This window comes from Geotrypetes seraphini, chromosome 6, assembly GCF_902459505.1.
Source record: "Geotrypetes seraphini chromosome 6, aGeoSer1.1, whole genome shotgun sequence".
NCBI classification, from domain to species: domain Eukaryota; kingdom Metazoa; phylum Chordata; class Amphibia; order Gymnophiona; family Dermophiidae; genus Geotrypetes; species Geotrypetes seraphini.
This window is the reverse complement of record NC_047089.1, coordinates 44,306,267-44,333,628: the sequence shown is the minus strand read 5'-3', so window position 1 is coordinate 44,333,628 and position 27,362 is coordinate 44,306,267. Positions and strand designations below refer to the sequence as shown.

The 27,362-nt window shown below is 43.4% G+C and overlaps 1 protein-coding gene across 3 annotated transcripts in view; it reads right to left on the bottom strand.

Moving 5' to 3' along the window:
- TNFRSF19 (TNF receptor superfamily member 19) overlaps positions 1-27,362 on the bottom strand; it is a 74,796-nt gene that overhangs the window by 37,301 nt on the left and 10,133 nt on the right. The window contains exons 2-4 of one of the 3 annotated variants that reach the window (XM_033947417.1): positions 21,632-21,732; positions 13,776-13,886; positions 5,088-5,266 (exon numbers count right to left, since the gene is read on the bottom strand). In XM_033947417.1, coding sequence (XP_033803308.1) covers positions 5,088-5,266; positions 13,776-13,886; positions 21,632-21,700 — 359 coding nt within the window. In that variant the 5' untranslated portion in view covers positions 21,701-21,732. Of the gene's footprint in view, positions 1-5,087; positions 5,267-13,775; positions 13,887-21,631; positions 21,733-27,362 lie in introns of those variants that run through there. The other 2 variants (XM_033947418.1, XM_033947419.1) reach the window with 2 other exon arrangements.

Below are 27,362 nucleotides of genomic sequence, written 5' to 3'. Positions count from 1 at the left end.
TCTGCCAAAGCATGCAACACTGTATGGACCAACTCAAAAATAAAATCAACAGTAGTAAAGTTCACAAGTGTGTCATAGCACCATATGGGGGACGGGGGTTCTCCAGACACATCTTCTCCCTACCCCTACATCCAATCCTCTATGACATCCAATCCAACCTCCAAGCTAATCCTCCACTTCCTTCCTCGTCCCCATCCCGTCCCCCAAGTGCAAACCCCTTCTCTGCTAGAGTTGGACCTTCCCTCACTCCTGAGGGCTAACCAAGGGTCTTCACTGTAGATCAGTGAACCTAGTAGGAGTGATATCCCTCTATTTCCTTCCAGAACTGTGCCAGGATATAAAATGCTGCCATGACACCTAGCGGTAGTCTCATGATACTATCACTAGCCCCAGTGATACTGGGTCACGGTGGCCATTTTGAATCCTGGCACAGTATCAGGCAGGCGTAGAGGGATACAGCTCTCACCTGGGTTGACTGATCTAAGAATAATCATTCCTGGATGGGGAAGGTTCTGCATCTAGCTGAAAGACATTTAGGCCCAGGGGTGGAGGAATTAGATCAGGGGATCAGGGGAGTTGGGTCCAGAGAAGGAAGATTGGATGTCGAGAGTGTCAGGAGAAGGAACTAGATATCCGGGGGAGCAGGGAGGGGGAGAGGACACTGCTGCACTTCTATGTTATTGAACTGCAAATAGCATGGCTGCGCTTACCACCAGTGTTCCCGCTAAGCTGCGCTGGCGTGCGCTGGCGCACAAAATATCACATCGCAGCGCACAAGTTTCTCGTCACAGCGCACACACGCGTCGCAAAGGTAAGGGGAGGCTGGGGGAGGAATCAGACGTCGGGGTGGGGGTTTGGTTTCCGACCCTGGCGGTGGAGACATCTAACCTCGGCCTGCCCCGGAACTCTTACTGCAACAGTGACTTCCTGTTCCTGCCTAGACGGGCAGCTGCTGCAGTAAGAGTTCCGGGGCAGGCCGAGGTTAGACGTCTCCACTGATGGATACAGCGCCGCCGCTATAACATTTAAAATAATAGCGATCGGGGGGGGGGGGGGGAAGGTGCGGGGAAGTCCGGAGCTGCAGGGCCGGCGTTAGAGGGAGTAAGAGTTGATGGTGCTGCAGGGTCCCGCGGGGGGAGGGAGGAAGAAAAAAGAGGAACCGAAGCATGGCAATTTTGGGGGAGCAGGTGTGGGGAAGTCCCGCGATGACTCGTCTGCTGGCTCTGCTCTGGAAGAAGTAAGTTACGTCGGAGGGGGTGGACCCGGCAGACACAATCATTGCGGGACTTTGCCGCAACTCCCTGTGTCTGCCGGGCCCACCCCCTCCAACGTAACTTACTTCTTCCAGAGCAGAGCCAGCAGACGAGTCATCGTGGGCCCTTCCAGCATGCAGCTGCTGAGTCCGCTCTAGAGCAAGTACGTCAGAGTGGGGTGGATTGGCAGCAGGCAGCTACAATCATCGCGGGACCTTGCTGCATGAAGGGAGAGAAAGGAGCAGGACTGCTGGAATGGAAGAGTGGTGGAGGGAAAGAAAGGGGGCAGGGTGGTATGGAAGGGTGGTGCTGATGGAATTGATGTACAGAGAAAGGAGAGAGACATAAGGGGGAAGGATATTGGAGGGAAAGAAAGGGGGAAGATGCTGATTGAAGAGGGGTGGATGGAGGGAGAAAGGGCAGACATTGGATGGTAGTGGGGAACCTATGCTGGATGGAAGTGCAGATGGGAGAGATAAGGGAGCAAATGCCAGAAGGAAATGGGAGGAGAGAAAGAGGGGAGCAGATGCTGGATGATAAGTGGACAGAGAGGAGAAGGTACTAGATGGAAGGGTTGGAGAAAGAGGGTATATGATGGAAGGAGGGGATAAATAAAAGGAGGACACATGATGGGGAGAAAAGGATTGAGTTAGGGAAACACTGGAGGGGTGAGGGAAAGAGGTGGCAAGCTTTAGGTAGACAGTAAAAAAGAACATTGATGAGAGAGTAGTAAGAACATAATCTAGACAGATGCAGAAAATAAATTGAAAAGGGAAATGAGGGAAAAAAGGGAAAGGGATTGCAGAGGAGAGGTGTGGGAGAGGGAAGGAGAGGAGAGAGATGCCAGACCAATGGGGGTGAAAGGAGAGATGGAAGGGGGAGGCATACAGTTTCTGGAAGGGGCATAGAAGGAGAGAAGATGCCATATAGGGGAAAAGAGACGGCAGACAGTGGATGGAAGGAAGAGAGTTACAAGAAGATGAGGAAAGCAGAAACCACAGAAGACAAAGGTAGAAAAAAATTTCTATTTATTTATTGCTTTAGGAGACATGTGTCACTGTTTCTGTGAAGCATTGTATGCAGAGTCCAGCTTCTTGCTGGTTCAATTTAACCTTTGTCTATGGGAGGGGTTAGTTTGTGATTACATATTCCATACTAGGCGAAGGTGTGTTCTGTGTGTTCGAAAGACATAGTTTTCTGTTAGGATTGACGGTGTAGGATTGATCTGTGTTGGTCTGGCTTGTTTAGTTTTACAATGGGTGTATTGATGTACTGTTCACTGCAATATGTAAGATGCTGCCTTTTCCTAGGTGACGTGTGACGTGTGGCTTGTTACTAAAAATCATGTTTTTCGTACAGATGGGGGGGGGGGTGCCAAAAAATGATGGGCCCCGGGTGTTACATATGCTAGGTACACCACTGCATTATGTAAAGATACCAGAAAGCTGGAGAAGCAAAAACTTTAAGTAAATTGTTATTCTTCTAAGTTTTGAGTATTTAACCCTCCCACAATCTCATGGGCACTCATTTCAAGTTTCAAGTTTATTGAGATTTTGATTTAAACGCAATATCAAATATTTTCAATGTGTATAACAAAAATAAATTTTGGGAAATAAATAAAACCATTTGAACAATAAACATACAAACATATCCATAGATGATTAAAAATACATAAGGAGTACAAGGATAAACTACATTTGTTTACAAATGCGTCCTCCGTGCCTGCTCATAAATTTGTGGAATATGTAACTTGTCGCTCATGCATATTTTTTTTTGCACACACCTCATCAATCCTTAGAGGGAACATTGCTTACCACCTCCTCTTGAAACGGCAGTAAGTGAAGCTGTAACAAGTAGTATGTGGTACTGCCCCATGCCACTCCTCTAACCCACCAATGTCACACCCAGATCCTTCCCTGCCCACATTAGGAAGCTAGCACAGGTTTTGTTACCACACTGCTGATTTTAATATGCAATAGATGTTAGCATAGGTCCATTCTAACATCTACCCACAGAGAAACATGTGCTAGCTACTTAGAAACATAGAGACATGACAGCAGATAAAGGCCAAATGGCCCATCTAGTCTGCCCATCCGCAGTAACCATTATCTCTTTCTCTCTCTGAGAGATCCCATGTGCCTATCATAGGCCCTCTTGAATTCAGACACAGTCTCTGTTTCCACCACCTCTTCTGGGAGACTGTTCCATGCATCTACCACCCTTTCTGTAAAAAAGTATTTCCTCAGATTACTCCAGAGCCTATCACCTCTTAACTTCATCCTATGCCCTCATTGCAGAGTTTCCTTTCAGATGAAAGAGACTCGACTCATGCGCATTTATGCCACGTAGGTTTTTAAAGTAATATCTCTATTATATCTCCCCTCTCCTGCCTTTCCTCCAAAGTTTACAGATTGAGATCTTTAAGTCTGTCCCCATATGCCTTAGGACGAAGACCACACACCATTTTAGTAGCCTTCCTCTGGATCGACTCCATCCTTTTTATATCTTTTTGAAGGTGCAGCCTCCAGAATTGTACACCAAATTCTAAATGAGGTCTCGCCAGAGTCTTATACAGAGGCATCAATACCTCCTTTTTCCTACTAGCCATACCTCTCCCTATGCAACCTAGCATCCTTCTAGCTTTCCCTGTCATCTTTTCAACTTGTTTGGCCACCTTAAGATCATCACATACAATCACACCAAGTCCTGCTCTTCTGTCGTGCACATAAGCTCTTCACTCCCTAATCTGTACCATTCCTTTGGGTTTTTGCAGCCCAAATGCATGACCTTGCATTTCTTAGCATTAAATTTTAGCTGACAAATTTGTTCATGTAATTCACATCATCCAGCTTAAACTCACCCTAAGGGGGGTCTTACTATTTTTAAAATTGTGTATCGATATATGAATTGTTTTTTGCATCTTTTCTGAATCACATTAATCCGTATACATTAATCACATTAATCTGTATACATTATAATATGTTGCATTTAAATTGCATTTATGAAATATAATTCTCTACGTGCTACAAGCCAGTTTGGGAAATCATTTATTTGAAAAGGTTGGATTTATCTATTTGATTAGATTAGAAGATTAATTATTGTAGCAATTCGGAGAATCTACAATAACAGGAATGAAAAGGATTAAAATGAAAACTATTACAAATAAAGCCCAACTTCTGAAAATTTTTGTTATGATAACTATTAAATCTATTCTTTTTTTTTTTTTTAAATCTATTCTTTTTAATTGGAAAGATTCTTCTAAGTCAGTTTACAATAATTGGTAGAATTTGTTGAGTTTATATGCTAAATATGAGAAAATACTTGCAATTAAGTGTGGCAACTTGAGGAGATTTAACAAAACTTAGAAATCTTTACTTAAATATCGGGGTACTTTTATCAAGCTGTGGTAGGGGTTTAACGCGCGTAACACCGTACGTTAAACCACCTGCCATGCTAGCTGCTAACGCCTGCATTGAGCAGGTGTCGTTTTTTTAGCCAGCCGCGGGGGTTAGCGCGTGATGAAATGTACAATGCGCTAACCCCGCTAGTGCGGCTTGATAAAAGGACCCCATTGTGATTAATATATTTTTGACGCTTATTAACATAATGTTCTTACAGCATCTCATGACTAATGTTTTGTATCTATTGTTTTAATATTGTTCCCTTGTTTGTGTATATTATGTAAAATTTAATAAAATATTTACAGAAACAAAAAAAAAAAAATACGTTCGCTTGAATTTTTTTTTTTATAATAAGATCGTTGTGAAACATAGTAATATTAACTAAACTACAAAGACTCTTTGAAGAGAAAAACCCCCCCAATATGTGACTTACCCAGGCAAGCAATCCCCACATACAGCATTGTTGGTAGCTGAACAGTTGGCTTTCTGAAACCGGTTAACTAGAGCACAGTCCAGGCAAGCTTTGCACTTCTGAAAGCCCCAATCCTCTTTGAATCTATTCAGCCTGCATGTCATGCACTCTGCATCCTCACCATAACCAAAGCCACATTCCTGCAGGGATTAATAGACAACAACCAGCTATTCAAACAAATGAAAGAATATATGAAAAGAGGCTGCTGGGATAAAATGAAGACACAGTGGAACCACAACTGTGAGTGGTTCTTTTTGGGGACAAAAGCAACGCTTTTGGCAGGTTCAGATGCCAGGTTACTTCTGTAAGCAACACTTACTCATCCACTTTATTTAAGAAAACTGCTCAGCATTTGAATGATAAAAGGATTCAAGAACTCCCACTGATACATTATTATTAGCTTATGGTGGAATTATTGAGCTGCCCGTTTTCTAATTAAACCAGACATGTGAATGTTCAGTAGCTGGGAAACCTAAGTATTGAGTCACTTATTTCTCTTACAAAGAAAGTACGTACGCGTTGATATTAAAGGTTCAGGGCTAAACTGAACAAAGTTAATTGCTAAAGAGTGCACTGCTTATTAAGAGCTTTGAAACCCATCTATCAAGTACTATACAGTTCTAGCTAATGCCTAACAAGGTATTACATGAAGGATGCTTGCCCGCTATGGATCATTTTTAACAAACTTAATTAGATTTAACTGAACCTAAAGATTTTCAATAGAAATTGAGAAGTCCTCAAATTGCCATCTGCCTGGTTTGAATCAAATCAGGAATAGGTTTAGTTGAGACTAAATCCCATGAACAAGCCAGTCACTTGATGTGTCAGATTGAGGTAGTCCTTACTGGCAGATAGTAAATAGTTGGAAAAAGTAGAAAAGAGAAGAGCCAATTTTTCACAGAAGAAGGAGCAATCTAAACATAAAAGAACTGCAGAAACTACAATGTTCTTGACTTTCCTTTTATTTCATGCAAAAATCTTCAAACAATGTTAAAAACTTGTCCACATTGATTACATTGAGATTCAACGGACCCGACAAGGGCCATGTTTTGGCATACAAGCCCTTCCTCAAGGGTCCATAAAGGAAGTATTGATGAAATATGCGAATGTGGAACTAGTTGTTCGAATCTTGAAGTAACGATGCAAAGTCTAAAGCCAAAGTCACGACGCTAATGCACAGTTAAACTGCTGTGTACAGTCAAAATATCTAGAACATCTGTATACAGCAGTTTAACTGTGCATTAGCGTCGTGACTTTTCGTCACTTCAAGATTTGAACAACTAGTTCCACATTTGCAGATTTCGTCAACACTTCCTTCTTGGACCATGAGAATGCACCGGGAAGGAGCCTAAGGCTCTGACTGGCCTAGATGCCCCATAGGAGGGGCCTTATATTTATATGCATCATTACTTCAAGATTCGAACTAGTTCCACATTTGCATATTTCGTTAACACTTTCTTCTTGGATCCTGAGGATGCATCGGGAAGGGGCCTAAGGCTCTGACTGGACTGGATGCCCCATTTATATTAAAAGGAAGAAAGAATCATAATAATTATAAAAGAAATAGAATAAAAAAGGAAGGGGAGGTTTTTCAGGATCAATGAATGAAACGTGGAACCTTGGCTGAGGTTTATTCCCTGTCACAAAGCAGGTTTCTGAGATCCTTTTCCTCCCCTTTCTTTACACCATATGCTTTGAACAGTGGGATCTTTTTGGTACTTTGGAGTTGTTCCAGTGGGTCTCACTTACCATCTTTATTGTACAGTATATATCAGGGTGTTTTGGGGGGCTCACCATAACCTATAAGGGAGTTCTGGTGAGATGTTTATGTGGCACCCTTTTTGTGAAGTTCACAGCAGTGCCCTGTAAGGTGCTCAACTGCTTTGTTGCCATGTCTGGGTGGCCAGTCCACCACAATGCTGGCCCCTCCCATGTCCAAAAGGTCTTATTCTAGGCATTTGGGACTTGGATGAATTTTTGGTCAAGAAAGTGGTATATGTTTAAATGTAGTTATTGAATAGAAAAGTGCAAGACAGTGTGTCAAACAAAATACAACAATTTTCTTGTATATATGTACCAAAATATATCCCTCCTCCCCACCCACCAGCCCTCCGCCCATGAAACAATATTGAGCACAAAAAGAAAAGGAAAACAGTCAACTGCAAATATTCAACAATCTGCTGTGAGCATGTGGAGTGAGATCCATCCAAAAATGTTCCCAAACTAATAGAAACGACGGCGTTCCATAGTGTCCAGGTCCCCAAACTGCCGGCGCTCCAAGGAAGCATGGATAATCATCATAGACATCCACTGACTATAAGTCGGCGGGTCAGTAGACAACCAGTTGGTCAAAATGGCCTTCTTTCCCATTAATACCGTTCTAGCCACAAATGCAGACAATCCTCTTGGCTTAGAAGAAGATATCGTATAAATCCCAAAAAGAGCTCTAGGTGTGGGAGTCTAACATCGCCTCCAGAGAGCAAAAATATACTGCCCCAACTGGTTCAAAAACTATATTATATATGGGCAACGAAGTACATTTTGGGCAGCCATGAGAAGAAGTAATGCCCATTCGATAGGCTCGCGAGGGTGGGATATAAAGAAGTAATATAATCTTAAATTGTAATTCCCAATGAATGATATTAGCGGAAAGTTTTCTGGAAGACTTTAACGCCCGCTGAAGGTGTTGCGCTGAAAAAGAGCAGTGAAGATCTGCTATCCAGGATGTCACTAAAATCTCCAAGTTGATGCTGGGTTGACAGTCCAGAAGCCCCATCAGATGAAATCTTAAGGGGATGTGTTACTGAGCGGAAAGACTAAACATCTCAGAGACGGCTTCCCAACAAGCTTCATTTAAATGACCAGCTGGTAATGAACGGACATAATGGCGAATTTGATAATATGCAAAAAAGTCCATCTCCTGGAGGCCATAAGTCCGATGTAAATTGGTAAGAGGCCAACTGACCAGATTCTGTAAACAATTGAAATAAATAACATAATTCCCTTTGGGTCCATCTATGAAAGGGTGAGTCTCATAGCCCAGGTATAAAATTACAGTTTCTCTGAAGTGGGAGAAAAGGTGAAATCTCTGAGGACACATTAAGACACCTACAAATCCAGCACCTCATACCTAAAACTTGTTTGGAAGGTAAAAAAATCTAAAAGATACCCCCCCCCCAAAAAAAAAAAATATAAATAAATAAGAATAATTAAAAAAAAACAAAAAACACAAACATTGGACAAAAACAGACCTGAGATACTCAAAAGGCCCCTTCAACAATTCACTAAAAACAAGGGAATGTTTTCAGTCACTATTCATTAAAAAAAAACAAAAAACTCCACCATTCACAAAATTTAAGGCAAAAAGAACAAAAACCCTCCATAGAAGTTCAGTGTGCACAAAATACAAAAGAACAGAACCCCAGCACAAATTCAATAACTGAAAAACTGCTATTTCTGTACTTTTTCCCTGAAAAACGTGTCTAATTTTGAAAAAGCACAACTATACTCCTGGTTTTCCCTGCATACGAGCGAACATATATGTGTTTTGATTACAACAAAAAGGAGTGGGCAAATTTTTAACAGCACTTTTACCCAGGTTAATATCCACTTAATATAGATAAATCTTTTTTTTATTTGGGTGGGGGGTAACTGCCCTCCATCAGGACTAATTTCATTATGAAAACGAAGGAAAAGGTAATTCTGTAAGACTGAATCTGGTAGTTATATTTAAGCTAAAAGATTTCTTTGAAGGCAGACCATTTCAAACTACCATTAACCACAACATCTTTTTTAAACTTATTTCTGCAGAGTAGGCAAGATAAATTGACAATATTGCATGCATTTCTTTATATATTACTGTCATGTGTTCCTGATTAACATAGAAATAAATATAGTAACCTTTCATTATTTTATAAAAGAATTTCTTCCAAAGCAAATCTACAAATTAATGAAAAAAGGTATATAGATCTTTAGGTCGGGGGGGGGGGGAGTGACTTTAATACCACACTGGACAAAGGGAGCAGCCTTTGCAGCCAGGAAGCACAGAGCAAACTTAAAAAAATTATTGAGGATGCATGAGCTTGAGTCCTTCTCTAGGACTGTTATGCTGTTTATAGATAAAGCAAAGCCATTTACCTGTAGCATGTTCTCCGAGGACAGCAGACCAATTTATTTATTTCAGTTTTATATCCCGTCCTACCCAGGAGCCCAGAACAGGTTACAATAGTACATTCACAGTGATTGGGGTACAGAAATAAAGGTACATTGTATATACTGTGGGCTTGAGATGATATAATCATGGAGCGGCATAATCGAATGAAATGTCTAAGTCCGTTTTCGTCCAAGTCGCAAGTCGTCCAAAGTAAAAAATAGCTTAAGACACATTTTCGAAAAATACATCCAAATTTTTTTTCTTTTCAAAAATCGTCTAACTATATGTCCTGCTGATCTGATCGTCCAAGCCACTAAATCGTCTATCTTTATATCACATTTTCGTCCAACTTTTTGTCCAAGTCAAAAATGCCTAGAACAAGCCCTGTTGGACGTGGGAGGGGTCTGCAAAGTAATGGAACGAACACCCAGACATGGCACCTAAATAGTGGGGTACCTTATAGGGCACTGCTGTGAACTTCACAAAAAGGGTGCCATGTTATCATCTCAGTACAGCTCCCTTTAGGTCACGGTGAGATCCCCAAACCACCTCCAGAATCCCCTAGACCCACTTATCTACCACCCTAATAGCCCTTATGGCTGCAGGAGCCACTTATATGCCAGTACAAAAGGGTTTTGGGGGTGTATAGGGGAGTGCACATGTTTCAGTATCAATGCAGTGATTACAGGGGCTTATGGGTCCCTAACCCAACCCCAAGCTGCCTCTGTGCAGGACGACTAGGCTTTCCTATGCCAGGCTGCCAGGTGATGTTCTGGAGGCACAATTTTCAAGTTGTGATTAATATTTTTATAGGGGTGGGGGAGGTCAGTGATCACTGGGGTAGTGTGTCGGGGTCTGTATTATGTGTTTGCAGTGCTTATTTGGTGACTTTAGGTGGGTTTTTGTGACTTAGACCATGTTTTAAATGGTCTAAGTCACAACGTCCAAGTTCTGTCGATCCCGGATGTATCAGTTATACATGCTGTACAACTAAATATAAGCTAAAACATCTTCATGAGAGGGTAATATGTGCCTGTCTCAGATGTGAGGAATGATGTCCTGTGCCAGAGGTGCACCAGATTCCGGTGAAGCTTCCTCCACAGATGTTGGCATAGATGTTGATATTGCAATAGGTGCTGATGTCGAGGACTGCACCAAAAGCTGAGGGCCTTGTGGCATAGGCTAAACAAGTTACATGGCTGGTGCAAGCACCCTCAATGCCAATGCTGTATGTATAGCCAATAAACTTACCAAATACTCCTGGAGCATAGCTTGGATCTGTTCATCAAGGTCCACCATTGAAGGAGGCTGGGGCATTGGATTGGAAGCAGCCTGCAAAAGTTGTTGGTGCTCCTTCAGGTTCCAGATCCTGGCTAGCAGGAGAAATCTGTGCAGACCCCTCTTGCAGAATGGGAGCAGTCCTCCTGGCATTGGACGCTTTACAGGTACCACTTCCTGCAGTGCCCCAGAGTTCCTAGCACTGTGCATCAAGGGAAACCAAAGCTTGTACTTCTTGGCTTTCACCTGATGAACAGCATTGATGTCCCTCAGTGCCAACAAGGGTGATATCAAATCCCCATGTCTCCTTGGAGTCAGGTCCAAAGCTGATCAGTCCTGATGGCCCTGCTCAGGCACCAATATCAAGACAGGTAAAGACCTACTCGATACAGTGTGCTGCCCAGTGGAGAATATAAGTCTCTGTGCCATAAGAGTCAATGGTCCCATTGCCAATGCAAAAGTTGATGTCAATGCCGATCTCCATGTTGATGCAGGAGCAGACTCCAAAGCCATTACTGATACCAACATCGGCGATTCAGATCTGGCTCCAATAATTTTCTGGTTCTGAGCCTCTCTGGATTTCTGTGTTCTTTTCTGCATATATGTGCAAAGAAGACAGTTTAAATGATTGTTTTCTGGCCCCAGACACTAAATACACCAGGAACGGGCGTCAGAAGCAGAGATGGTTTGATTGCATTGGGCGCAATGTTTGACGCCACTGGAATCTTCAATGATATGAAAAGAGAAATGGCCATGGCTAAACCAAATGACTCTATGGTGAAAAAAAGGAGCACTCACCATAAAAATGAAGAAAGGGAAGTTTCCAACTGAAGCTCAGGCTTAAGGCCTGTGAGCCACTCGAACAAAGAAAACAAAATATGGGGGGAAAATCCCTCTAAAAAACTAGAGGAAAGGCAAAATGAAAAAAAAAAATATTTAGAGAAGGCACCCTACAACGAAAACAAAGCTGAGAGGAACTGCAATATAACATGTCTGCCTCTCATTGTGGACTGCTTATCCTGCGCTCGCAAGGCCAGCAAGAAGGCACCTGCACATGCATGGTGGAATGCTGTCTTCAAGATTTAAAGCTGTATGCATGCTTCAAAATGGTCAGATCATACCCCTGTGTGAAATCATTCTGGGGCAAAGGTATCCAAGGAAAACAGTTTTAGAGGCTAAATGAGAGGTTTTTCAGGTGTGAGGATGTCAGGGTGCAGACTGAGAAGGAGATTTTGGAATACCTAAGAAATAATGATGTGGATGGTAAGGCACTGAGCTCTGTATGGGAGGGTCTAAAAGCAGAATACTGGCCGGGACCTGCTTAAGCTTCAGTGGCCAACTCCACTGCAATTAGCCCTGGATATTGAGTGCTGGCAAGACAGAGATTCTTCAGTTTAAAAGAAATATGAAAACATAATATTTTATAGGTTATCTTTTATACTGCCAGAAAAAAAAAAGAATGGATAAAAATGGGAAACAATCCACAATGTCAAACCACAACAACACTACATATGAGGCATTCTATTTACTAAAACATGTTTTTTTACTATGCTTTAGAGGTCCTTTTACTAAGTTGTAGTAAAAAGTGGTCTTGGCATGCCCTTATGTGGGTCTTTCCCATATGCTAAGGATATTTTTATGTGGGTCCCTTGCCTAGCAAGAGGTTTTAATCTATGTTACACTTGTTATAAATAAAGTCTGCCTGCATCGTGTACAAGGTCTGCAGTCTTCTGTTTTGTTTGTTAAGGATATTTTTACCACAGCTGTAAAATGGCCAATTTTTTATTTTTTGTATTAATGACAACGCCCTAATGTTTCCATGTGTGCACAGCCATTTTTTAAAATTATTGTGCGAGTACTTATTGCCACCCATTTTTAAGCTCCAGGGCTCACAGATTAGCAAACACTAATGTAGATGAGTTAACAATTTAACACAAGAATACCTACACTCCGCCTCCTCAAATCCAATAATATATTTTAGTGTATGGTTAGTGTGTCTAAATGTCACCAATAACTTCCCCCTGGCTCTTACTAGGGTTATCCTTAGTTTCTTATTGCAAGGGGTAGCATTAGTTTCTACATCTGCCCCTTGATTTAGACCACAGGTCTAAACTAGCAATCAGTGCTTGCACATGCTTCAGAGAAGGTGCAAAAGACAACATGGATACCTATTTAATTTAGATACTGCTTCTCCTGATAAAATGGTAAGTACTCATCTGACCTGGAGGCACCCCCAAGCCATAGCACCTTTAAACCTCTGTATCCTAGTGCTGCCCGATTCAGGAAAAAAAAATTCAAATTCGATTCAGCCTAGTTAATTGATTTGATTCGAATCAATGCTCCCTCCTATCTCCCTGTGCAGCAGTTTCTGTCCCTTCCATTCCCCTGTGCAGCACTTCCCAACCACCACTCCTCCTTCCCGGTGAGGCTCGACATACCTCCAGGGCCTCCTAAAGCAACAGCAGCGGCAGTGGACGGCTAGCAGATGTAGGCTCTGAACAGACCTGTTCACAGCCTGCCGAGGGAAATCCTAGCGGGGCCTGTTTAGAGCCTACAAACCTGTTTAGAGCCTACGTCTGCTAGCCATCCACTGCCACTGCTTTAGGAGGCTCTGGAGGTATGTCAGGCCTCACCCTGGGGGGGGGGGGGGAAGAGAAGCCCTTAACTGAATTGGCAAGTCTAATTTTGGAGGAATTCAAATCAATTTGAATCAGCGAATCAGGCAGCACTACTTTATTCTGAGGCAGTGTACAAGTTCAGATAGCAACTAACTAAAATCATTATCTGCTTATGTATGCAATCTGCAAAATGTTGGCATTTACACGTCTAGATGCTTCTAAAATGACCTCCAGAGATACATGAAGAAAAGTTTCCAGGAACATGTAATCCCAACAATTTTGGCTTGTCTTAACATGTACCATTCTTTTTAAAGACATATCTATTTCATGAATTTGTTACTAATAATTCCTAAATATTGTAACACTAGTTTTTAATTCTTTGTATTGATGGGAGGAAAAAATGTCAACAAACACCTTTAGAATTCAGCCGACAGCCTTCACTAGACTTTTTCATATTATATTCAGATAACTAACAAAAGAAAATCAAGAAAGAAAAATCATTTGTTAATTGAAATGAGGAAAAATTACAACCACAGATTATTATGCTGCAGAATTTTTAAAAATTAAACAAAACACTGTTTTTAATGCTGACAGCCATACCTTTGACAGCTCTGTTCCTGGTCCACACTGTCTGCACGGGATACAGTTTCCAGCATGATCCATAAATTCATGTTCTCTGCAGTCCCCAGTCTCTGAATTGGCTCTACCTAACTTAAAAAAAGAAAATTTAAATGAAGAAATTCATTAATTCATTCAGTCACATGAAAAAAATCCTTTGTGAGATTTTTCCCCCTATGGCTGCTGTTATTTCCTGGGATGAGTATGGCTATACAATGCTATCACTAATAAATTACAATCTTGACAACAGTAAAATAACTGCATGGTGCAATAGTTACAGCACAAAGGACTAACATTGGGTTTTCGAGAAGACGGGGGCAACCTGCATTGAGCAATGGGAAAGCTGCCATGTTCCCAAGAAAGCAATGGAGTATACTGCACACAGAGCCATCCCTAATAAAAACATCAGCGAGTACAGATGATTTAGAGTCTAGACAACAGCCTTAGGAATTTGAGTAGCTGTGTAGATTGTTAAAAAAAAAAAAAAATGTGGTGGTAAGGAGTTCTGGATACTGCACTGAATCTTGATCTTGTAAGACACAAAACAAAAGATGAAGATGACAAGGCCACCTCATAATCCTTCCAATTGTAGCAGGCCTTGTGATTGTTTCTGGTACCTCTTGTCCACAGTCCAGGCAATTGAAGTTGATGATCTCCTCTGCCCAAAAAATTTAAATTCGGGGGAGGGGGGTAGGAATCAAGATGGTGACATGCTAGTCTTTGGGAGTTTAGACAGGATTTTTGAAGCAAAAGAATGCCAAATTATAAAAAGGCCAATTTTAAAGCTGCCTATCAAATTTAACCCCCTCCCCCCTTTTTACTAAAATGTGATAGCAGCTATTAGAGCAGGGAGCTGCACTGAATGCTCCGTACTGCTCCCGATGTCCATAGGAACTCTATGAGCGTCGGGAGCTGCGCGGAGCATTCAGCGCGGCTCCCTGCGCTAATAACCGCTATCGTGGTTTAGTAAAAGGGAGGGTTAAAAAGGGATCGTGCACACAGATTTTTCCTTTAAAAACTGTTGCAGTAAAAGTACCTTTGGATTTTTGTGCCTGCCCCTTTTTGCAATGTAATATTTACTGACGTTTCAATAGATTATAACAAAAAAAAAATATATACTTAAAAAAAAAAAAAAAAAAAGAGAGATAGAGAATAATTTTGGAAAATTATTTTTAAAACAGGAAAATGATTAGCAAAGAATTTCTCCAAAAGTTCCCAACTGAAAGCAAGGAAGAGCAAATCAACCTAACAGTGCCACCCATCATGATTTCCCCAACTATCAGCTGGTAACAAAAGGAGAGCTGGGTTTTGAATTGCTAATCACCTCAACTTTAGCTGATTAATCATTCAGAAAACTTTTCATTGATTTGCTTCAAAGAATACACACAATTTCTCTGGATACTTAAAATAATGTACAAGAAAATTTAAATAAGTCAATCCTGAGAAAATTGACAGACTAACATAAGAAAATCTTTATGAATATACTCTGATTAAGAAGAGAAAGATCTGGAAAAGTGTTGATCTCGGAGCCATGAAACAACATATCCCTATTAAAAAAAATAAATAAATAAATAAAGATTCATCTCTATGTCTAACACCAACATGAAAGATATGATCATAGTAGCCCTATTAGTTTTCTCCTGCAGAGACGTTTCCAGCATCTCTATTAAAATTTGGCATAATTGGAAGCTCAAAACACAACCAGCTACTCTCACCTGTCCCAGCTCTCCTAAATGAATTCATGGGGAGAGAACAATGACTACTGCTAAAAGATGATCTTAGGAGATTACACACTTCATACTCAGGAATCACAGTATCTAAAGGAATATCAAGCTTATAAGAAATTTGTTGCTCTGATTTTTCATTTTCACCAACACTGTTGGAAGCAGGATACTGGGCTTAATAGACCTTTGGTCTGTCCCAATATGACAACTTTTATGTTCTTTTGTAAACCATCTAGCACCATGGATAGAGCAGTATATAAATTGTGCAAGTGACTACCACCAAGAATAAAACTTTCCGGATGAAACTTGTCAGGTGTCAGGAACCAAGTGGCTCAAAAAGAGTTTTCATTAGCTAGGTGAAAATGACACTGTGAGAGGTTTGACTGGAGGCATCAAAAACAGTTTTGCCTGTTGTTAGCTCTTTAGGGTCCTCTTGGATATCTGGCGACAGAGATTACGAGAGAGAGCATTATGGTTAAGCCCCAAACACGGCAAGCACCAATTAGGAAGTGCTTGCCCGACACTGATTTCTTCAAAGCTTTTCAAAACCCGGACAAAGTGCCGGGTTTTGAAAAGCCGTCCGGACCCCTGAACATGTCCTCAAAAGAAGGACATGTCCGGGGGGAAATCCAGACGTCTGGTAACTCTAGACATGCCCCATCTAATATAATAAAATGCTAGGCCGCGCATGCGCACTTCCTATGTGTGCGCCGGTTTTCCGTGAGCTGTAGCAACACATAGGAAGTGCGCATGCGCTGCATACGCTCTGTCCTGCTCCCTGTTGAAAGACGCAGCGTCTCCCTTACAGTAACTTTGCCGTCGCCGCCTCTCCGCTCTCTCTCTTCCTCCACCCCCCCCCCCGAGGCGGATGTCGACCGCGGCGGCCCGAGTCGGATGTCTCAAATCAAATCAAAATTTAAAAAAATGGAGACTTTCAAAGGTATGGATGAGCGAGAAGGCACAGAGTTGAAAGATTCCTGGTCACCTGGGTGGGGGGAGAGGAGAGGAAGCAGAGATGCTGAGCAGGGGATGGGGTCTCATGCCCAATCACTTTAGGCTCAGGCCCACCCAAATGCTGCAGCACACGGAAATGGAGGGCAGAAAAGGGGTTGATGGACAGGGGAAGAGGTGCTGATGAACAGGGAGGGGGGGGCAGAAAAATAAAGACAGGCCTACTGCTGGACAGGGGGAGCAGGAAGGAGGTGATGATGGACAGGGGGAGGTAAAACAAAGGTTGAAGGGCTTCTTCTGGATAATGTGAGCAGTGATGGGGTGGTGGAGGACACAGGGGAGGTAAAAGGAAGGGAGAATGGACAGGGTGAGCAGGCAAGGGGTGGTAGTGGACAGCCAAGGAAAAAAAAAAAAAAGACAGACAGAAATACATAAAGCGACTAAGGAGAGAGAAAAAAAAATAAAAACAGACATACACATATATATTCTAGCACCCGTTAATGTAACGGGCTATAAGACTAGTTACTGAATATCCAGGCTCAATTCAGATCACAACTATAAAAGTCACTTAACCGCTGCCCATCACAGGATGAATACTGCTCCTACTAGGTTTTGATCCTTTCCAGAATGAACCCCCAGGAATGCCTTTCCCAAATATGGACAAAAGTAGGTGTGTGGTGGCGCTCACTCATAATTTTAGCAGGACTGAGGAAAACGATATGAAGGCTCACCTTTGCCTGAAATGAATCAACCATAGACAATGCAGCAGTCAGTTGGGGGGAAAAAAAATCATCCTTTGTGGTAGGCAGAAAGCATTGAGATATTATACAGTAGTGGGGACTGCTGAACATACACAGAAGGGCACTGGAGTCTTTCCCCGTAAAGTTTGGAATACCTCAACTGATCTCTCTTGTAGGTACCAGCAGTGGCGTACCTAGGGTATGTGGCACCCGGGGCCCATCATTTTTTGACACCCCCCCCCCTCCATGTAAAAAAATATTTTTTGTAATGTCCATGAAACGGAATAAATGGTCAGAATAGAAACAGGCAGTGAAAATTTTCTTATATTCCAAACATAACATAACATAAATTATGTCTGAATTGTCATGACATCAGAAGTACATATGGAGTAGTTGCAGGTGATGCTTGGGACAGTTCTGATTGTGTTAGTTCGGTTTTATGTGTTTTTTGAATAGAAGGGTTTTTATTTCTTTTTGAAGGTTTTGCAGTCTGTGGTCGATGTCAATTGGTTGTAGAGTTGGGGGTCGAGTGTTGCAGCTCGAATGGCTAGGAGGTTGTCGAACAGTTTTTTTCTTTTGATGTTTTTGGTTGGAGGGTGAGTGAATGGTGCGTGAGTTCTCCTATGTCTGTTTGAAGTGGGTTGAATTATTTAGCTGAAGAAATTAGTTACCCCCTCATCCCACACACATTAATTCTCTTCCATTTTTGTTCCCATTATAAAAAACACTGATAAGTTCCCAGAAAAAAAATACATTAAAATAAGAAACCAAAGGCCCCTACAGATGAGAACATAACATAAGAATAGCCTAACTGGGTCAGACCAATGGTCCATCATGCCCAGTAGCCCATTCTCATGGTAGCCAATCCAGGACACTAATACCTGGTCAAAACCCAAAGAATAGCAACATTCCATGCTACAGATCCAGGGCAAGCAGTTGTTTCCCCCATGTCTTAATAACAGATTATGGACTTTTCCTTCAGGAATTTGTCCAAATCTTTCTTAAAACCAGCTACACTATCTGCTTTTACCATAACTCGTGGCCACTTCATTTTTAAGTTTAGCTCTTTCCTTTCAAACAGAGACCTTGCTAGATGTCAAATACACGTCTCACCACTCCTGTCTAAGCTCCATTGGCTCCCAGTAATCCCCAGGATCCACTTCAAATGTGCGTGTCTGGCCTAGAAGATCCTACATGGCATCCTTCCTGCCGTTATCCCTCTATCCTGGAACTCCCCAACCCCTACTTCCTCCAGATCATCCCAAATTTTTAAACTATCCTTCCCTTCCATAAAAGGTATTTCCCATGTAGGCAAACTTGGGTCATCCCTCCCCTTTAGAATCACTGAGATCTGGAATAACCTCACCTCCCCTCTCCGAACCTCAAGCTCCCTCCAACTCTTCCGCAAACACCTAAAAACCTGGCTATTCTCAAAACTGTAACACTTCCCCCCTCTTAGGCCTCTCACCTTCCCCCTTTACACCTAACTCTTTAATCTCTCCACTGTAGTTCCTCTCTCATCTTTCTTCCTGTAAACCGTGCCGAGCTCCGCATTCGTGGAGATGGTGCGGTATATAAACCCAAGGTTTAGTTTAGTTTAGTTTAGCACAAGGTAACTTCACATGGACTTAGCTGTGCAGGAAATGTGAATCTCCTCATACACCCACCATATAGTACAAAAATGTGCTAAGGTCTGTTTTTTTCTTTCGATCACTACATAGCCTAATGCTACACAAGCAGCGCTGTTACAAACATATTCTGTAGGTCAATGCTAAGGATAACAAAGTTTCCTTCCTTGGACCAGAAGGAGATACTGATAAACCACTGGAAGAGATCCCAAAACAACACCCAAAGACCCACTCAGTGTGTGAACCAGTTGAGTGGAGTGGACTAACTGGGGGGTGGAAATGGGCCTCCGGAGTTTGCTCAGCAGAATTTCCCAGACCACCTCTTCCTCTCAACACATTGACACGCTGCCACCACCACCACTAGGAATGTAATGTAATTTATTTCTTATATACCGCTACATCCGTTAGGTTCTAAGGAACACCTCACTGGGTAGGCCAGCTATGCTATAAACTTTATAAAACACATTATTATATTTTCTTATAAAGCACATATTTTAACTGAACTCTCTGACATCCTCAGCTTTTCCATTCACAAAAATAGAAGGAAGAAAAGTTCCCATTTCCTGCTGTCTCATGTCCCCGGCCTATACAATATTTTTTTTCTGCAGACCCTTCAAAAGTCTGACCAAATCCTCGTTTCACTTGCATTATAAAGTACTGAGGATGCCATCTCTCCCCAATCCCAGGTCCTAAAGTCTAAAACAGTAGCGCAAACTAATGCTGCCAGATTAAGGAAAAAAATTTTGATTCGATTCAGCCTATTGAATTGGTTTTTCAATTCGATTTTCCTGCCCAGTTGGGTGATTTTTTTCAAAACTCCTGGTGGGTTTTATAGCTTTTTCACCCCATTTGGCTTCTCCTAACCACACTGGCGCTGTGGTGTAAATAAAATAAAGAAACAAAAAGGACTTTTCCTCTCTCTGTTAAATCCTAGCTCACGTTTGCAGTCCAACACCAGCTCTGGCAGGATACACATTTCAAATCTGACATATTATAATCACAAAACAGAAAATAAAATTAATTTTTCTACCTTTTGTTGTCTGGTTATATTTCAAATCTTGTTGGTCCAAGGCTCTGGTTTTCTTCTGATAACTTGCTTGCCAGGGTCTCCTTCTTTCTTCTTTCTGCATGCTAACCATCCATCTGCCAACTCTGTCCTCCCTTTCCATTTCCCTTCCCTCCCCAGGAAGTCTGGTATCTTTCCTTTTTTTCATCTCCCTCCACATATCCACCTTTTCTTAACTACCCTTTCATCCGGCATCTCTCCCTCCTTCCCCACCACCCCAGAGTCCACCATCTCGCCCTTTCTTTTCCCAATTACCCTGCTATCCAGTATCTCTATCCCTCCTCCACACCATCCCTTGTGTCCAATTTCTCTCCCTTTCTGTTCATTCCCTCCCTAAATCCCATGGTCCATCATCTCTCTCCCTCTCCTCTATTTTCAGACCCATTATTTCTTCCGCCCCCAAAGTTTGGCATATGCACTTCTCTTTGAACACCCCCTTCCCTCCGTGTACTTCTAAACCAGGGTCCCCCCCAAAGGCCTGTCCCCCCTTAAAGGTCTGCCTGTCCCCCCTTGAAGGCCTGCACCCCCCTTGAAGGCCTGTCCCACCCCCTTGTAGGCCTGTGTCCCCCTTGAAGGCCTGCCAGCCTGTCCCCCCCCCCGAAGGCCTGTCCCCCCTTGAAGGCCTGTCCCACCCCCTTGTAGCCTGTCCCCCCCTTTGTAGGCCTGTCCCCCCCTTGAAGGCCTGCCTGCCTGTCCCCCCCTTGAAGGCCTGCAACCCCTTGAAGGTCTGCACCCCCCCCGAAGGCCTGCACCGCCCCCCCCGAAGGCCTGCACCCCCTTGAAGGCCTGCACCCCCTTGAAGGTCTGCACCCCCCCCGAAGGCCTGTCCCCCCCTTGAAGTCCTGTCCCACCCCCTTGTAGGCCTGTCCCCACCTTGTAGGCCTGTCCCCACCTTGTAGGCCTGCCTGCCTTTCCCCCCCTTGAAGGCCTGTCCCCCCCCTTGAAGGCCTACACCCCCTTGAAGGTCTGCACCCCCCCGAAGGCCTACACCCCCCCGAAGGCCTGTCCCCCCTTGAAGGCCTGCCCCACCCCTTGTAGGCCTGTCCCCCCCTTGAAGGCCTGCCTGCCCCCCTTGAAGGCTTGTCCCTCCCCCTTGAAGGTCTGCACACAGCCCCCCCGAAGGCCTGTCCCCCCCCTTGAAGGCCTGCCTGTCTCCCCTCCTTGAAGGCCTGTCCCCCCTTGAAGGCCTGCCTGCCTGTCACCCCCCTCCCCCTTGAAAGCCTGCCTGCCCGCCCCACACTGAAGGCCTGATGCCCTGACCCACCCCGAAGGACCGCTCGCCTCACTGACCTTCCTGCACCACCTATGAAGCAGCCGCAGCAGGATCGTGACGTCAGCGATCCCTGCGCTGCTTAGGCGCTGCTTCCTGCGCCGCGGTCCCACCCCTCCTCTGATGTCAGAGGAGGGGCGGGACTGCGGCGCAGGAAGCAGCGCCCAAGCAGCTCAGGGATCGCTGACGTCGCGATCCTGCTACGGGCTGCTTCACAGGTGGTGCAGGAAGGTCAGTGGGGCGAGCGGTCCTTCGGGGGTGGGGGGGGGACTGAACGGCAAGGCCGGGAGCACCCCCTCAGGGCTGGCACCCGGGGCGGACCGCCCCTCCCGCCCTCCCCTTGGTACGCCACTGGGTACCAGTCAATTATTTAATTTGTCTTTAAAGAAATATGTATTATTCCATCTTTAGATGTTTTTTGTTACAGCTGAATTACTGACATCTCTTTACTCTGCTTACCAAATATGAAAACAGAAGCATTAACATCTTCACTAGTTGAACTTTCTTTTCAAATCCTTCACAACCCATTTCTTCAGGTTAAGTGTTCTGATCATGAAGAGCTAAATAAAAAAGTAAACATAGAAATGAATAATTTCAATCTTAGATGTAAAACAAGAACTTAACATGTGAATGTCATTTCTCTTCCTTTCAGTGGAGTGTATCAGGAAGATAATCCATTGCATTGGGGAAAGTGCGGTGTAGCGGTTAAAGCTGCAGCCCCGCACCCTGAGGTTATGGATTCAAACACCCCCTGTTCCTTGTGACCCTGACCAAGTCATTTACTCCCACCATTGCCCCAGGTACATTAGACAGATTGGGTTCATAGACAACGGCGCGAAAGACAAAAGCGCGCGCCGACAATTGAGCGCAGCACGCACCGCCGCGCCGCTCTAAATTACAGTTTTTAGGGGCTCCGACGGGGGGTTTTGTTGGGGAACCCCCCCAATTTACTTAATAGACATCGCGCTGGAGTTATGGGGGGTTGTAACCCTCCACATTTTACTGTAAACAACTTTTTCCCTAAAAACAGGGGAAAAGTGAAGTTTTCAGTAAAATGTGGGGGGTTACAACCCCCCACACCGCCCCCACAATGCAGCGCGATGTCTATTAAGTAAAGTGGGGGCACGCCCCCCCCCGTCGGAGCACTAAAAACAGTAATTTAGAGCGGCGCGGCGGCGCGCGCTGCGCTCAATTGTCTGGGCGCGCCTTTGTCCCGGCGCGCTTTTGACCTGACACCGACAGATTGTGAACCCAACGCTCAAGTACCTGAATAAATTTGTGTAAACCGTTCTGAGCTCCCCTGGGAGAACGGTATAGAAAATGGAATAAATAATCATTTCAAGGTAACTTGTCATTTGAGAATGGCAATAATTCATTAGTCTTTCATATTTAATTAAGAGACATAAATCTGATTAGACACTTAGGGCTCCTTTTATCAAGCCGCGCTAGCGGTTTAACGCGTATAATAGCGCACGTTAAACCGCCGGCCGCACTAGCCGCTACCACCTCCTCTTGAGCAGGCGGTAGTTTTTAGGCCAGCGCAGGGGTTAGCGTATGATGAAAAGTCACGCGCATTAACCCCGCTAGCGTGGCTTGATAAAAGGAGCCCTTAGAATTCCTTCTGAACAATATGGAAGACACTACATTAGAAAATCCCAATAAACTTCAACAGCAGCACATTCTCTTGTATTTTCTGCTTTCCCTTCAGTCAAGGACTGTCGGTACAAAAAAAAATATCTCAATAGGTTACTTTCATTCCAAGCAGCAACAAGAGATAAAAGAGTTTAGTCAGTTGGTAGTTAATGCTATATCTTATCAATATTTTAGTAAACTGTTGAAAACTAATTTATTTGATACATTCTTATGGAAAAAGATCTGCACTTCCCTGAGTTTGTTCAGTTTCTTTGAATTGTGAACCGCATAGAACTGGAAGGTGTTTGCGGTATACAAATAAAGTGTTGTGTTATGACAATGGGCCATATTTACCAAGGATTTTCTCATAATCCCTGCTGGTGCATAGATTAGGCCCAGCACTGAATAGCTGGGTCAAATTTAGCCTGCAATGGTCAGCATCTTAAAATTTTCTGACTCTGCCAGTTGAAAAGGGGGCCCTAAAATGTTCATGTCGGTTCCTGCAGGCCCAAAACCAGAAGGATACTTGGGTGCACAGGGAGAGGAATGGCCAGCTTTGAACTCCTGTTACCAGTGTCTGTTTTATCAGGGTCTTTGAGAAATTCCCTAACCCCCCAGGGCCGCCATCAGGGCAGTAGGACCAGTCCTGCATTCAGGGGCCCGGAGGTGACAGGGGGCCCGGGCTCCCCCAAGGTCCTAGGCAGTGTTCCCTCTAAGGCAGCGGTCTCAAACACGCAGCCTATGTGTGGCTCTCCAGGTTTTATTTACGGCCTGCGGTCTGGAGGCGATCATTCTCTTCCTTTTGGAGCAGCAGCCGGCTCGTTCGTTCAAAGCCGCGGGTTGGCGGCTCCTTGCGCTATCCACTCCTGCATCGGAAGCCTCTCTGATGTCACAACATCAGAGAGGTTTCAGACGCAGGTGCGGATCTCGCAAGGAGCCGCCACCCGCAGCTTTGAACGAACGAGCCGGCCAGACACACTGCTACTCCAGTGGCGTACCAAGAGGGGGGGTGGTCAACTGTTCTCGTCTAGAGCAGTGGTGCCCAACCTGCTTCCCTTCCCTTCTCACTGCTGCCATCGGGATCAGGCCGGCACCGTGTCTTTGATCTCCCTGCTTCTCTTCCCTGCGGGGCCGACCAACTCTCGCGGCGGCCCGATGTCAATTCTGACGTCGAGAGGACGTTCTGGCTAGCCAATCGCTGCCTGGCTGCCCGGAACGTCCTTTCCGACGTTAGAATTGACGTCGGGCGGCGAAAGTTGATCGGCCCCGTGCAGAAGATTGCGGCAGCGGCAGCAGCCTATTCCGCGGCGGTGGTGGCATGGGGGAGGCAGGAAGGAAGGAAGAAAGAAAGAAGGGGGGGGGGACAGGGAACCAGAAACAAAGCAAAAAAATGGAGCACAGAATCAGAGAAAGACAGACCTAGAGAAAGAAAGAAAAAGTTGAGGGAGGGAATGAGGTCTGGAGGAGAGGAAGCATAGAGGAGGCTGAAAGAAGGGAAGAAATATTGGATGCACAGTCAAAAGAATAAAGTGCAACCAGATGAAATTACCAAACAAAGGTAGGAAAATGATTTTATTTTCAATTTAGTGATCAAAATGTGTCTGAATTTATATATGCTGTCTATATTTTGCACTATGGTCCCCTTTTACTAAATCGCAATAGTGTTTTTTAGTGCAGGGAGCCTATGAGCGTCAAGAGCAGCGCTGGGCATTTAGCGCAGTTCCCTGCGCTAAAAACTGCTATTGTGGTTTAATAAAAAGGATGGGGGTATATTTGTCTATTTTTGTATGGTTGTTACTGAGGTGACAATGCATAGAGTCATCTGCCTTGACCTCTTTGAAAAAAACCCAGAATAGGAATGATAATTAACATTTTCTCAGCGTATAGTGTGCTTTGTGTTTTTTAATTTTATTTTTGGTAGATCATTTTGACTTGGTCATTTTAAAGTAGCTCGCAAGCCCAAAAAGTTTGGGCATCTCTGAGCTAGAGCGTTGAAACTGTGTATTAATATTTTATCCCCCCTTTTACAAAACTGTGGAGCGTTTTTTAGCGCCAGCCGTGGTGGTAGCAGCTCTGATGCTCAGAATTCTATGAGCGTCGGGGCTGTTACCACCGTGGCTAAAATCCACACTACAGTTTTGTAAAAGGGGGAGGGGTTAGTTTGTGATGACTTATTCCATACTAGGCGAAGATGTTTTCTGTGTTCTGTGTGTTTGAAAGACATGGTTTTCTGTTAGGATTGACGGTGTAGGATTGATCTGTGCTGGTCTGGCTTGTTTAGTTTTACAATGGGTGTATTGATGTACTGCTCACTGCAATATGTAAGATGCTGCCTTTTCCTAAGTACTCATGTGTGATGTTTGGTTTGTTACTAAAAATCATGATTTTCTTACAGATGGGGGGGGTGCCAAAAAATGATGGGTCCCGGGTGTTACATATGCTAGGTACGCCACTGTATGTAAAGATACCAGAAAGCTGGCGAAGGAAAAACTTTAAGTAAATTGTTATTCTTCTAAGTTTTGAGTATTTAACCCTCCCACAATCTCACGGGCACTCGTTTCAAGTTTATTGAGATTTTGATTTAAACGCAATATCAAATATTTTCAATGCGTATAACAAAAATAAATTTGGGGAAATAAATAAAACCATTTGAACAATAAACATACAAACATATCCATAGATGATTAAAATTACATAAGGAGTACAAGGATAAACTACATTTGTTTAAAAATGCGTCCTCTGTGCCTGCTCATAAATTTGTGGAATATATAACTTGTTGCTCATGCATATTTTTTTTTGCACACACCTCATCAATCCTTAGAGGGAACATTGGTCCTAGGCCACCATAGCACAAATTCCTGTATTATTCTTCTGCTGTGCACAACAATAAACACTGCTGTCATACTTTTTTTTGTCCCCTGCCGATTTCCTGATAGCACCCCCCCGGACAAAAGTGGGGGGAGGGAGGGGTGCGTGGGGGGGGGCCCAATAGGATTGCTCAGTAAGGGGCCCAGAAATTTCTGATGGCGGCCCTGTAACCCCCTATTTGTCCTGTTTGTCTGTTATAATTAGATAGTAAGCTCTATTGAGCAGGGATTGTCTCTTACGTGTTTAACTGGACAGCACTGCGTACATCTGGTAGTGTTATAGAAATGGTAAGAAGTAGTAGAAAAGGAGGTGACAGTGCCTCTGTATAAGTCTCTGATAAGTCCTATTTAGAATACGGTTTGTAGTTCTGGAAACTCAGCTTCAAAAAGATATAACCAGAATGGAGTCAGTCCAGAGGGTGGCTACTAAAATATTTATTTATTTAGCCCGTCCTCCCAAAGGAGCCCAGAACGGGTTACAAAGGTACATTCACAGTACGGAAGGACAAAATTATTGAAAGACATTTTTGGCAGACATAGCTTATAAGAATTTGCGGCATTCGTAGAAGATATTACATGGCATAGTATATATTTAGGACAGCATTTACTGTACTAGCAGAACATAACTGTACTAAAGTTTTGGTGTTGCAAGAGAGTACATGATTGGTGGTCAGCAGTTTAGATCCCGTGAATTGCATCGGTCATTATGGAGCTCATGGTCAGTGGTCATCATAAAGCAGTGGTCTCAAACTCAAACCATTTGCATTTGTAGGTACTTGGAGGGCCTCAGAAAAAAATAGTTAATGTCTTATTAAAGAAATGATAATTTTGCATTCATGAGGTAAAACTCTTTATAGTTTATAAATCTTTCCTTTTGGCTAAGTTTTAATAATAATATTGTCATTTATAGCTAAAGAGACATATGATCAAGAAACTGTTTTATTTTACTTTTGTGATTATGATAAACATACCGAGAGCCTCAAAATAGTACCTGGCGGGCTGCATGTGGCCCCTGGGCCGTGAGTTTGAGACCATTGTCATAAAGCATATAGGGAGAGACTCAAAGACATCAATACATATACCTTGGAAGAAAGATGAGAGAGCGAATAGAATGCTAGGTATAATGAAGAAGGGGATTACAACCAGTGTCAAATGTTAATTGCTGGCAGTATGTGTGCAATTTCTGAGTTCACGGGACTATATATATATAATTGCTGGTATATACATGGATGTTACAGCTGTGTAACATTTGCTTATTTGTTACAGATTTATTCCATAGACAACAGGAAGATGAGGCACACAAGCGAGTGACATCTCCAAAAGTACTGGGATGACCTGCCCTTCTAGAGGCAAGCATGTTAGTGCAAAGTTCTGAGCATGTGTGCCCTTTCCTGCATATACTGGTCTCCTTAGTTTGTTCTCAAATGCAACACAGTTAGACAAGTCTTGGGGCAGTATATGGAACTGTGTGTATTATTAATCCTGCTGCCTACAGAAATGCTCATTACAGGTGAACTATATTGCTTTTTCTAACAATAAGCATGACTGAGTCAGGCATAAGTGAATGACTGCCAAGCTTAGGCATTAACATATTGTCTTAGTCCTTAGGAAAAGCTTACAAAGTAAGTTGCAAGAGTTGTTAGGTGACAAGATCAGGATGGTCAACACTGCTTAACTGAAGGCATTGTCCT